The sequence below is a fragment of the Ailuropoda melanoleuca genome, chromosome 16, assembly GCF_002007445.2.
Source record: "Ailuropoda melanoleuca isolate Jingjing chromosome 16, ASM200744v2, whole genome shotgun sequence".
Taxonomy (NCBI): domain Eukaryota; kingdom Metazoa; phylum Chordata; class Mammalia; order Carnivora; family Ursidae; genus Ailuropoda; species Ailuropoda melanoleuca.
Genome location: NC_048233.1, coordinates 52,980,789 through 52,993,670, shown reverse-complemented (window position 1 = coordinate 52,993,670; position 12,882 = coordinate 52,980,789). Strand labels below are relative to the sequence as shown.

Here is a 12,882-nt window from a genome sequence, read left to right as displayed (position 1 = left end):
TTCCTTCCTTCCTTCCTTCCTTCCTTCCTTCCTTCCTTCCTTCCTCCTTCTTTCCTTTCCCCCACCTTTCCTTCCCCCCGCCTTTCCTTCCTTCCTTTCTTCTCTCTCTTCTTCCTTCCTTCTTCCCTCCTTCCTTTTCTCCCTCCCTTCTTTCCTTCCTATTTTGAATCGGCTCTCCAGGAAAATAGACCTTATTTTCTTATTGCTTGCCTAGATGTATTTAACTTTCAGATGTCACCTCCTCCAGGAGCTGTCAGGCTCTCCCAGGTGGAGGTCTTTGGGGTTGCAGAGCCCCTGGTCTAATATCACACCATCCAAATATTCTCACTCTCACCATGTATCAGAATCTTCTGAGGATCCTGTGGACATGTAGATTCCTGGGCCCACCCCACCTCCAGACATTCTGATTAGCAGATCTGGAAAGGGACTCAAATTTTGCATTGTTTTTTCAGCTTTACCGAGGTATAATAATGAATACAAACTATAATATATTTAAAGCACGCAACCCGATGATTTGATGCACATACATACTATGAAAGGGTCCCCACCACATCTACTAATACTTCCATTGTTAACATATCCATCAACAGAGTTCTCTTTCCCCCACCGTACCTTGCTACCTTTCTTATACAGGTCTCTTGAAAAATACTTGCCAAGTGACGGTGACCATACTTTGGAGACTACCACCTGACTACCTCCATAGCTCACACGTGACTATCCCAGGACACAGCCAGCAGCACAGCACCCTCAGGAGAGGCTCAGCTCCATCCCGTAAAGAGCCACTGAGCCCATGTGTCAGAGACAGCCCAGCAAGCGGAGGTCCAGGCCACCAGAAGTCAGCAGCTAGGCCCTAGCAGGTGGCTTACCCTCTGCCAGAGGCAACCCTCTGGCTCTGCTGCAGGGTAAGCATGAGGATGTGGCCTTCGGTGTCTGCTGACTCAGTCTGTTGATCTGTCCCCAGCTCTCATTCCCACTCACCAGCTGTCTCGGGGATATCAAGTGACCCCACGTACCTGTAGCAATTGTTGTGGAATTTGTTGTAAGAAGAGAGCGTGATCAGGCCTCCCCATGCGGCAGACAAAGAGAAGAAAATCTGAGTGGCAGCATCCTTCCAGACCTGGGAGGCCAAAGGGGAGAAGATCCAGGGTCACTGAAGGAGGCTGGCCCAGGGGAGGGGCATCTCCCCTGCCCAGCGCCACATCACCTCCCCAGGGGAAAGGCAGTCAGGAGAAAGCTGACTTTAGCACCCACATACATCATTTGTGCTGGAAACCAAAAGGGCAGGAAATTACCTGCTCAATTCTAAGCAAAGGTGAGGAACTCAAACTACACACATTTCATGCTTCCACGTCCTGCCGTGTAGAAAGCTGAGCAGAAGGGGAGAGCCCTTTCTTTCGCTGCATACACTCTCAAAAGGCAACAGCAAAATACAGTCATGGATACAAGATAAAGATCTGTTTAAACTGACATTCTTACAGATGTCAGCCGCTATTAAACATCTGGAGTTCTACAGCTCCTCCCCCTAAGCACAACCACTGTCCCACAGTGGTCCTTACACTGCCACATCCTTCTTGAACTTGGCCGACAACGCCTCTTGGTTCTCTCGGTGATTTCTCTGCATTGTCCTCGTAAGGCTTCAGAAGGCCACTCAGGGGTTGGCGCTAGAGATTTATATGATTTGTAGAATAGACCTCCCATCATTTTTATAAATTAAATCCAGTTTTAAAATCGTACTTATAATATGCACAGAGAAAGTTCAAGAGCGTGCTGTGCGCTGGCAAGTCTGTGCCTACCCCAACATCCATTCTCCCAGACTCCTCAGTAACAAAGCCATGGTTTTCTGTGAAGGCAGCCGTCCGTCCAGCGCCAAGGACTGCCTCCCAGCATCAAGGGCAAGAGCGGCTGGGAGAAGATGATCACGTGATCTAGTTTCTGACCCATGATATGAAAATCACGTGTAATGTGGGACTTCTGGGAATTCTCCTTTTTCAAAGAAGGGGTGGGTAGGACCTATTTCCACCTCTTTCCTCACCCCTGGGCTCCCGGGAATGCTGATATGATGGCAGGACGTCTGGCAGCTATATCGAAGCAAGTGACTGAGGACAGAAAGAGGGGAGCTTGGGACACTGTGGAGCCTTCACTACGTGGAATGCTTCACTATGGACCCCGGGGCCGCTTCTGTGCACACGAGGGAAATAAACTTTTCTCTTGTTCACGCTGTCATTATCTGGGGTTGTCTGTTACGTGCAGTCAAACCCAATCCAAGCTATGTGTTCTCAATGTACTCTGTAAAAGCGAGTTTTTCTTTAAGGTGAGAAAATTCACGTTTTAAAGAACCCCCTCCTTGGGAAGTTTGGGGACTGGGAATTTTAAAGTAAGATACGCCTGCGCAGAGAGGCAAAGAGGCAGTACAGGGCGTGCTCGCTCGGGGTTGGTGCGCCACAAGCCCGCAGATGCGTCTGAGCCCTTTCAATGATAACTGCTGTGGTTTGTGCTGTTATTTTCCACCAGCAAAACTCCATTCCCAACACACTATAGTTAGTACCAGATGAGCGGCGTGAGGGGGCCCGATGCTATGAATACGGGGATGGCATTCTTCATTTCAGCCTGCACGGCAGCCCTGGAAGTAGGACCGCNTCTTTCCTTCCTTCCCTTCTCTTTCTTTCTTTGTCTTTTCTTTCCTTCCTTCCTTCCTTCCTTCCTTCCTTCCTTCCTTCCTTCCTTCCTTCCTTCCTTCCTTCCTCCTTCTTTCCTTTCCCCCACCTTTCCTTCCCCCCGCCTTTCCTTCCTTCCTTTCTTCTCTCTCTTCTTCCTTCCTTCTTCCCTCCTTCCTTTTCTCCCTCCCTTCTTTCCTTCCTATTTTGAATCGGCTCTCCAGGAAAATAGACCTTATTTTCTTATTGCTTGCCTAGATGTATTTAACTTTCAGATGTCACCTCCTCCAGGAGCTGTCAGGCTCTCCCAGGTGGAGGTCTTTGGGGTTGCAGAGCCCCTGGTCTAATATCACACCATCCAAATATTCTCACTCTCACCATGTATCAGAATCTTCTGAGGATCCTGTGGACATGTAGATTCCTGGGCCCACCCCACCTCCAGACATTCTGATTAGCAGATCTGGAAAGGGACTCAAATTTTGCATTGTTTTTTCAGCTTTACCGAGGTATAATAATGAATACAAACTATAATATATTTAAAGCACGCAACCCGATGATTTGATGCACATACATACTATGAAAGGGTCCCCACCACATCTACTAATACTTCCATTGTTAACATATCCATCAACAGAGTTCTCTTTCCCCCACCGTACCTTGCTACCTTTCTTATACAGGTCTCTTGAAAAATACTTGCCAAGTGACGGTGACCATACTTTGGAGACTACCACCTGACTACCTCCATAGCTCACACGTGACTATCCCAGGACACAGCCAGCAGCACAGCACCCTCAGGAGAGGCTCAGCTCCATCCCGTAAAGAGCCACTGAGCCCATGTGTCAGAGACAGCCCAGCAAGCGGAGGTCCAGGCCACCAGAAGTCAGCAGCTAGGCCCTAGCAGGTGGCTTACCCTCTGCCAGAGGCAACCCTCTGGCTCTGCTGCAGGGTAAGCATGAGGATGTGGCCTTCGGTGTCTGCTGACTCAGTCTGTTGATCTGTCCCCAGCTCTCATTCCCACTCACCAGCTGTCTCGGGGATATCAAGTGACCCCACGTACCTGTAGCAATTGTTGTGGAATTTGTTGTAAGAAGAGAGCGTGATCAGGCCTCCCCATGCGGCAGACAAAGAGAAGAAAATCTGAGTGGCAGCATCCTTCCAGACCTGGGAGGCCAAAGGGGAGAAGATCCAGGGTCACTGAAGGAGGCTGGCCCAGGGGAGGGGCATCTCCCCTGCCCAGCGCCACATCACCTCCCCAGGGGAAAGGCAGTCAGGAGAAAGCTGACTTTAGCACCCACATACATCATTTGTGCTGGAAACCAAAAGGGCAGGAAATTACCTGCTCAATTCTAAGCAAAGGTGAGGAACTCAAACTACACACATTTCATGCTTCCACGTCCTGCCGTGTAGAAAGCTGAGCAGAAGGGGAGAGCCCTTTCTTTCGCTGCATACACTCTCAAAAGGCAACAGCAAAATACAGTCATGGATACAAGATAAAGATCTGTTTAAACTGACATTCTTACAGATGTCAGCCGCTATTAAACATCTGGAGTTCTACAGCTCCTCCCCCTAAGCACAACCACTGTCCCACAGTGGTCCTTACACTGCCACATCCTTCTTGAACTTGGCCGACAACGCCTCTTGGTTCTCTCGGTGATTTCTCTGCATTGTCCTCGTAAGGCTTCAGAAGGCCACTCAGGGGTTGGCGCTAGAGATTTATATGATTTGTAGAATAGACCTCCCATCATTTTTATAAATTAAATCCAGTTTTAAAATCGTACTTATAATATGCACAGAGAAAGTTCAAGAGTGTGCTGTGCGCTGGCAAGTCTGTGCCTACCCCAACATCCATTCTCCCAGACTCCTCAGTAACAAAACCATGGTTTTCTGTGAAGGCAGCCGTTCGTCCAGCGCCAAGGACCGCCTCCCAGCATCAAGGGCAAGAGTNCATCAAGGGCAAGAGCGGCTGGGAGAAGATGATCACGTGATCTAGTTTCTGACCCATGATATGAAAATCACGTGTAATGTGGGACTTCTGGGAATTCTCCTTTTTCAAAGAAGGGGTGGGTAGGACCTATTTCCACCTCTTTCCTCACCCCTGGGCTCCCGGGAATGCTGATATGATGGCAGGATGTCTGGCAACTATATTGAAGCAAGTGACTGAGGACGGAAAGAGGGGAGCTCGGGACCCTGTGGAGCCTTCACTACGTGGAATGCTTCACTATGGACCCCGGGGCCTTCTGTGCACACGAGGGAAATAAACTTTTCTCTTGTTCACGCTGTCATTATCTGGGGTTGTCTGTTACGTGCAGTCAAACCCAATCCAAGCTATGTGTTCTCAATGTACTCTGTAAAAGCGAGTTTTTCTTTAAGGTGAGAAAATTCACGTTTTAAAGAACCCCCTCCTTGGGAGGTTTGGGGACTGGGAATTTTAAAGTAAGATACGCCTGCACAGAGAGGCAAAGAGGCAGTACAGGGCGTGCTCGCTTGGGGTTGGTGCGCCACAAGTCCGCAGATGTGTCTGAGCCCTTTCAATGATAACTGCTGTGGTTTGTGCTGTTATTTTCCACCAGCAAAACTCCATTCCCAACACACTATAGCTAGTACCAGATGAGTGGCGTGAGGGGGCCCGATGCTATGAATACGGGGATGGCATTCTTCATTTCAGCCTGCACGGCAGCCCTGGAAGTAGGACCGCAACGTGGGACCCCTACTCCAGGAGTCAGAACACCCCCAGCTGCCCACCTCTCATGAAAGATTTCCTGAGTGCACGACGGCCCAAGGTCATCAGGACCTTGGAAAAGCGACCAACAGCGAGCTACCCCGCGGGAGGAAGTCTGACCCCTCTTGTCCAGCTGTCCCAGAGCGGGACTCATCCCCAGGGTGTAAATGAAAGCAGAAGCGCACCGTGGCATCCGTGAGTTTCTCCCACTTAGGTGTGATGAAGTACCAGATCCCAGCGCCGGCCCCGGGCAAGGTGACTCCGCGGATGAGGAGAATCACGAGCACGACGTAGGGGAACGTGGCCGTGAAGTACACCACCTGCAAGAGCCATCCGGAACAGTGAGTGGGAACAGCAGCGGGGTGTGCCCGTGCGCAGAGGCACCCACAGAGGTAGACTGCGATCGGCCACCTGGACTCAAGCTCCCGACGTGGGGACATCCGGGTGGATCCCCCCAGACTCTGCCAGGGCTGGGGACGCAGGGCAGGCTCTGGGACCCAAGAGCAGGGAGAACCGGAAATAAAGTCCGTGGGGCGATAGCCAAGGCTGTGGGTGAGTCGGCAGCAGTGCGAAGGCCGCTAAGGAGACAACTCCCTGAGGAACTACCCAGGGAAGAAAGCTACGTGCCTCCCTCTTCCCCGGCTCCGACCCCACCCTCTGCTTGAGGACCCCACATCCACCATTAGAGATGAATCTTTTAGCTTAAGCTTTCCATCCTTGTGTATACAGACACAGCCCGGCGAGGTGCAAAGAGCATGATCTTAGACACATTTAAGTTCAGGGCTGCCTGGGTGGCTCAGGTGGTTAAGCGTTCAACTCTCGATTTTGGCTCAGGTCATGATCTCAGGGTGGTGGGATCGAGCTCCGCATCGGGCTCTGTGCTCAGCGGGGAGTCTGCTTGAGATTCTCTCTCCCTCTCCCCCGCCCTCCCCCTGCTTATTCTCTCTCTCACTCTCTAAAGTAAATAAAATCTTTAAAAGAATAATAATAATAAAAGAAACACTTAAGTTCAAATGAAACCACACATCTGGTGCTGAGGAGCTGTGAGACCTTCGATGAGCTAATAAGCTCTCTGAGTCCGCTTCTGCCTCTGTACACTGGGCACGATGACACCTTTCTTAAAAAAATAATAGTGTGGATTAATGAGCCACTAGCATAGCCTGATTTACAGTAGATGGCCGTTCAATGCAGTCAAGCTCAACAAGCATTTATTCGCAGCCTGCTATGAACCTGGCTGTGCCGGGTGTTAGATGCATAAAGATGAAGGGATTCAGGACCCAGAGGATCCAGAGACGATGTCTGCTTCATGGTCCACACTGTCGCACCCGGGACACTGTGAAGTCCGGGGGGGCGCTGCACTACTCAACCTGCAAGTTTGCTAAGATTCAGGGAGATGACCCCAGCCGGATTTAGAGGCCAAGGACAAGTTAAGGGAGGGGGGAAGTGGCAGGTGGAGGAGGAGAGTGGGCAAGGCAGAAGGGTGAGGGTCTGATGGCCCACTATTAGGCTGGCATAGGGTGGAGGCTAAGGATGATGGGGGACCCTGGGGGCATTGGTCTTTTCTCTGGGAAATAGGGAGCTACTGCGATTTGGGCACACCATGGGAGGCCTTGAATGCCGATCAAAGGACGCTCCTGGATTCTGGTTTCTGGATGCTCCTGGATTCCCTCCTGGGAGGGACCAGAGTCAAGGAACATTTGAGAAGGAACATCAGCAGAACTTGGGGACTGTGGTTGGATGGGACTTATCTGTCAATCAAACATCTGGGTAAAGAAAGAGCTTGGGATCAGGACGCTGGTCTACAAGCTTGAGTTCAAATCCCAGGCCCGTCACTTGAGTTGGGCCACTCATGAAACGACTTCACTTCTCTGAGTCTCAGTGTCCACACCTGCAAAGTGGCGATAATGCCAGCATATTCCTCGCGGGACTCTTGGAGGAGTACGCTGCCACAACTCACACAAGATGGGACAAGTCTGGGGGCACTGGCAACAGAAACACCACATTAGTCTTGCCCGGGATTCACCAGTCCTTAAGGTAATAACACTGACAGCCCTCTGCTCACAGGCCAGTTGAAACCCTAAAGTGCATTAAAGGACCTTACAAGGATGAGGCTCGGCTCTCCCCAAACCCTCTCTGATCCTTGAGGTGGTCAAGCACTGTGGGCTCAGAGCCCCCCATTCCCACATTCCCACCTGCTGCCTTCCCTCCTGGGGTGCCTAGAACACCTGTCCCTTGGGAGGGAGACACGGGTGCCAACACACTGGCCACACAGACACCAGGGCCTGGCAGGAGGCTCTAGAATGGCAGTGATTGGCAGGCTCTGGGTTTTCAGGAGACGAGGACTGATTCAGGGACTTGCAGAGGTGGGTTGAGGGAAGGTTAGGATTGAGACTAAGATATAACTCTTGGGGTCATTTCATTAAGCATTTGGGTATATCAGTAAACACAGCAAAGACGCTTGCTCTCAAATAGCTGACATTCTAGCTAGGGACATAGACAGCCAGTAGTGGTCATAATCATACTATCTGTGGCCTATTAGAAGGTGAGGAGTGCACTGGGAAGCAGAGAAAGTAGAGCAGGGTAAAGGGTGATAGGGCATGCTGGGGAGGGCAGTTTGGAAGATAGCTATGTTGAAATGGGCAGACAGGGAAGAAGGCCTCATTGACAAGTTGGCCAAGACCTGAAGGAAGTGAGAGTGACCCAAATGGGTATGTGGGAGAACAGTCCAGACAGAGGGAACCACTGGCATAAAGGCCCTAAGGAGAGAGTGCTCCTGACTTGTAGTAAGAGCAAGGAGGAGGCCAGTGTGGCTGGCGGGAGCACAGGTAGGAGAGGAAGGCAGAGAGGTGGGGGGGCAGATCATGTCGAGCTTTGTGGGGCCTTCTCTGAGGGACCTAGGGAGCTATGCAGCAGTTTGGGGGAGGGGTGACAGGATCTGACATTTCAGCCGGCATGGGTTGCTCCACTGGGATATACTGCAGGGGCGCAAGAGGAGAAGCAGGGACAGCAGGTAGGAGGCCGGACTGTACTCCTGGCAAGGGACAGTGACACCTCCAACCAGGGATATGCTTTTGCTGGAAGAGTGACAGAAGTTCCTGACGATACAATGTGGAACGAGAGAGGGGTCAGGGATCAGCCCAATGTGCGTGGCCTCAGCAGTTGAAAGGGTAGAGTTCTCACTGCGCCAGGCTGCAGGTTAAGGAAACAGGGGGGGCCATTTCTTCCTGTAAACCCCACCTACCATCAAGGTCAAGCCTTTCCTTCTGGCTACCGAGCAGGGACAGGCAGGTCTCCTTTCTCTGCACTGCCACGCCACTGGTCAGGGAACGTGATTGCCAGGGGCTGTGGGGGAGGGCAGCCCCCCCCCCACCAAACCCGCCTCTCTTTCCCCTGAAGCAAAGTCCTTCCGCACAGAGACATTGTGAAACCCAAAGGCATTTGACATCTCAGGAGAAATTCACCACCCCAGGACAGCCCCAGGGCTGTCCCCCTGGCTGTGGGAGGGAGCTGGGAGGGGGAGAAGATCCTGACCAGTCTGACCTCCCCACCCCAACAAGACAGTAGGGCAGGTGACAAATGAAGGAATACCCTCTTCACCTCCTGACCATGGGGGCTGGTAGGAAGTGAGGATGGGAGGAGGCAAGGGAGAAGAGGTGACCCAGGGAGCAGGGGACCAGCAGAAGAAAACCACCAGCATGGCACCAGCCTCCCCAGCTGGGACACCTGTTCTCATCCACCTACCAGAGCCTGCTTGCACGCAACCGCTTCTGGAGCGCCTTCTATGGATCAGCTGTGAGTAGTCCCATTTTGCGGAAGAGGAAACTGAGACTCCAATTACGCATGTCACAAGGGGTGAAGCATCATCTCACTCAAGGTCTCCCAGCTGGAGCCAAGATCCAAACCCGAAGCTAATTCCAAAGCCTCTGTTCTTTCCAGCAAGGCCACCCTGCAGGCCACGTGATCAGAAATGAGCAAGGCAGAGCTGGGACTAGGGTGCAGTGAGTGAGGCTCTAAGGGGGCCGCACTGAAGGAGGCACTCACTCTCAGGGGCTGACCCCACACTTGCAGGAGCCTAAGAGGGAGTGTCTCCTTAAACTTTGCCACCCTAGGCGTTTGCCTGCCTCACCCAGGTCCAGGCCCTGGTGTGTGGGACAATGCACTCACTTTGTAAATGGTGACAGTGATGAACTGAAAGGGACTATGGTTTGGTGTATAAATCCCGGGTATTTATATTCAAATGCGAGTCAGGTGTACCTGGAGGCTTCATGCACAGCTTGTGTTAAGGGGCTGGGGGGGGGGGGCTTCAGAATGTGCTTGTTTCAGGATGTAATGTCAGAGGAATCAAGCTCAAACAGTAATGAGTTCCACTTGGCAGGAGTGACAGTGACTAGTTGATCTCAGCCTGCCGGCCTGACACCTGGCAGCATCCTCCTCACAGTGGGGGCTCCGAACAGGTGGTAAGGTAAGGTCCCAGCAGCCTGAGCTAGCTAATTAGGTTAGCTTTGTGTTGTTGCCATAACGCTCAGGCAGAGTGGGCCCTGAGCTCAGATGGGCTGGGTCTGACCTTCAGGCAGCCTGCTGGTCACCCCTGCCCCTGGAATTCTAGACTGAGGTCTCGTAGGAAGCAACCGGCCATTCTCGTCTCCTAGGGCCCCACACAAGAGGAACTGAGCTCATCTTGCCGCAGGAGAAGGTGGGCATCCTTGTTGCTTAGAAATGGCAGTCTGACGCCATCACGGGATTTCAATCATTTCAAGCATTCACCTTGGCTTCCAAACAATGGCTCCATGATCAATGTCTGCACACCCCAGGGCAAGATAACAAATTGTGATTCATTATTTCTGGTGGCATTCCTCATTAAAAAAAAAAAAAAATTGATCATTGATCCTTAGTTGGCAACCGTTCTCAATGAAGCAGGATGTTAAGTTAGCAGATCTAAAAGAAAAGCTTACTTGCCCAGGGCTCCTCAAAATCCCCATACCAGAAGCCTGTAAAATCTAGCACCAAGAATTAAATCCTAAGTCAACAGAAAGAACTAGCTGTAACACTGTCCTAAAACATCATGGACTAATAAAGCTAAAAGGGTCTTAGAGAACATTCCTTCTAACCCTTGAGTTTGTAGATGTGGAAAATGAGGCCCCAATGCCTCCTGTGACTTGCCCACCTGGCAACGACAGCTGGTGGTGCAGAGATGGGGTAGGAATGCCAGGGTGCTGGCTCCCAGTGGGGGCACTTTTCCTCCCCCCTGTGCAAACAATGACTCCACAGCTCCTCATTTTCCTCTCTTCTTAACAGTCCCTCCTGGGAAAGAATTCATGTAGTGGAAGGAGTCCAGGCTTTAAAGGGCAATGGGCCTAGGTTCAAATCCCACCACTGCCACTTAAAAGCTGTGTGCTCTCGGGTAATTTGCTCTACCCTGATGCACCTCACCTTCCGTATCTACAAAATGGGAACAAATGTCCTTACTTGGCAGACTGTTGTGCAGATGGATGAACTGATGCATGCATCCTCGTTACCACGGTGCTGGGCACACAGTGTTCAACAGAGCTCCCTTTCTCTCCCCATTTCCCCACCAGAGCCACTGCTCTCAAGATGTCAGAGTGGCGCAGTGCCCACCCAATACATCAGTCATTCAGCATCACAAACATGAAAAAAGCTAATGCTAGTGAAGAACTGACCATACGCCGGCTATTTTACGTGGCTGATCTCATCTAATCCCTATAAAGATCCTATGTGGTATGTACTGTTATCCCCAGTTTACAGATGCAGAAACTGAGGCTCCGTGGGTCAAATAGTTTGCCCTGAGTTATACAATGAGAAAGCAATAAAGGCAGGATTTGAACTCAGACTGCCCTAACTCTAGAGCCAGCAGGCCATCCTTCCCCTCCTTACCTACCACCCCCTCTCCTGCAGTCACCCCTCTAGCCTAGCCTGCTAGAGACCTGTCTGCTAGAGACCTACCTGGCCACGTCAATCATGGTCAAGGTTGCCCTGTCTCTATCTCGAGTTGTTAGTGACAATCCTGCCAGCGAGATCTGTTTGCGCAAATCCTTGGCCACTCTTGCTAAACAAGCACTTGGCTGGGCTCCAAACCACAGAAGGCAAGGAGTCCAGGAACCTCAGGACACACGGGCCGTTGTTGTAAGGGTCATCTCAACATTTCCCCCATCTTCCTGCTGCCTTAGAAAAACAATCTAGTTTAAACCACTCATTCAGAGCCAGCAGGCTCCTTAGGGGTCACCTGATCCCAGCTCTCATTTTACAAAGGAGAAACTGAGGCTGGAGAGGAAAACAAAGATCAGCTGACCCAGCAAGTGTTCAGACAGAATAATGTTAGAATTACAGCATCTTAGGCATCACCCAGCCCGACTGCCTTTACTTTAGAAATGGGGAGACTTCCGCAATAGTGAGGATCAAGGAAATTTTGCTTTTCATTGTAGCAGAAAAACAGATAAAAGCTAAGAGCAAATTAGAAGCTCAACCAGGTTTCATGGCCCAGGTAGAGATGTTCCTACACAGCAAAGCCCAGGGGAAGCCCCGGACTAGAACCCAGCTCCTCACCCCCAGTCTGCTTCTCCCCCAACCTTATGTGATTTGAGGAGCACCCCCGGCCCGTTGTCATCCTGACAATCCTGCTGGAGCCCAAGTCCCTGTGTCTCCAGATTACAGGGAGGGCAGCAGAAAGAGTTGTTATCCAAAGGCAACTGTGAGCGTGGCCATGTGCCCGGGGAGAGGACAGATAGCTCTGTGCTGATGGGTGCCAGGTTTGGGCACCTGGCAGGGAAATGAAGCTCACCTGGGAGGTGGGAAGTGGTACAGACCTGTGTGTCCTTGAGACCCTTCCACAGTGAGCCCTGGCTGGAACACCTAGACCAAATCACCCACAACCTCTGGTCTGAGTCCACCACCATCACACTCATTCCTTGGGCCTGAAAGACATCTTGGGTTTCATCCTGAGCCATGCAAATGAGTCTTAGGATGATTAAATAATAGTGGTTATCATCAAGTGACAGGTTAACTGTTTAAGGGGTTTCTCTAAAGCAGCAGGAAGATGAGGGGAACAGTGTGACCCTTACAAGAACATCCAGTGTGCCCTGAGCTTTCCCGGACTCCTTGTTTTCTGTGCCTTGGAACAGAGCCTGGGGTGGGAATTCCAACCTGTCCAAAGGGCGAGCCAAGCAACTGCCCAGCAGGAGTGGCCAAGTCTTTACTCAACCAAAGTCCCACTGGCAGGACCATCACCATGTAGGGCTTTGGGCACGTGAAGTGGAAAAGTGTTGGGCGGGGCGGCTGCAAAAAGGGCGTGAAAAGTCCAGAACATGGTGGTGGGAGTGATGAGAAGGAATCCAACTCACAATTTTGGTCTTTTTTCCAGCTTCTCGGTAGAAGCAATAACTGACTGGCGGCCAGACCACGAAGCAAAAAGCCAGAAGCACTAACTCTGGAGCGTAGGGAGAGCGACCGAATCACAGGACACGGGTCCCCTCTGCTGAATGGAGCGGCAGCCCC

General features: G+C 51.4%; 1 protein-coding gene across 1 annotated transcript in view; it reads right to left on the bottom strand.

Moving 5' to 3' along the window:
• SLC6A5 (solute carrier family 6 member 5) overlaps positions 1–12,882 on the bottom strand; it is a 59,301-nt gene that overhangs the window by 25,662 nt on the left and 20,757 nt on the right. Inside the window, exons 8-9 of the mRNA XM_034644799.1 lie at positions 5,559–5,693; positions 3,712–3,815 (exon numbers count right to left, since the gene is read on the bottom strand). Of these exons, the coding sequence (XP_034500690.1) occupies positions 3,712–3,815; positions 5,559–5,693 (239 nt within the window). The remainder of the gene's footprint in view (positions 1–3,711; positions 3,816–5,558; positions 5,694–12,882) is intronic.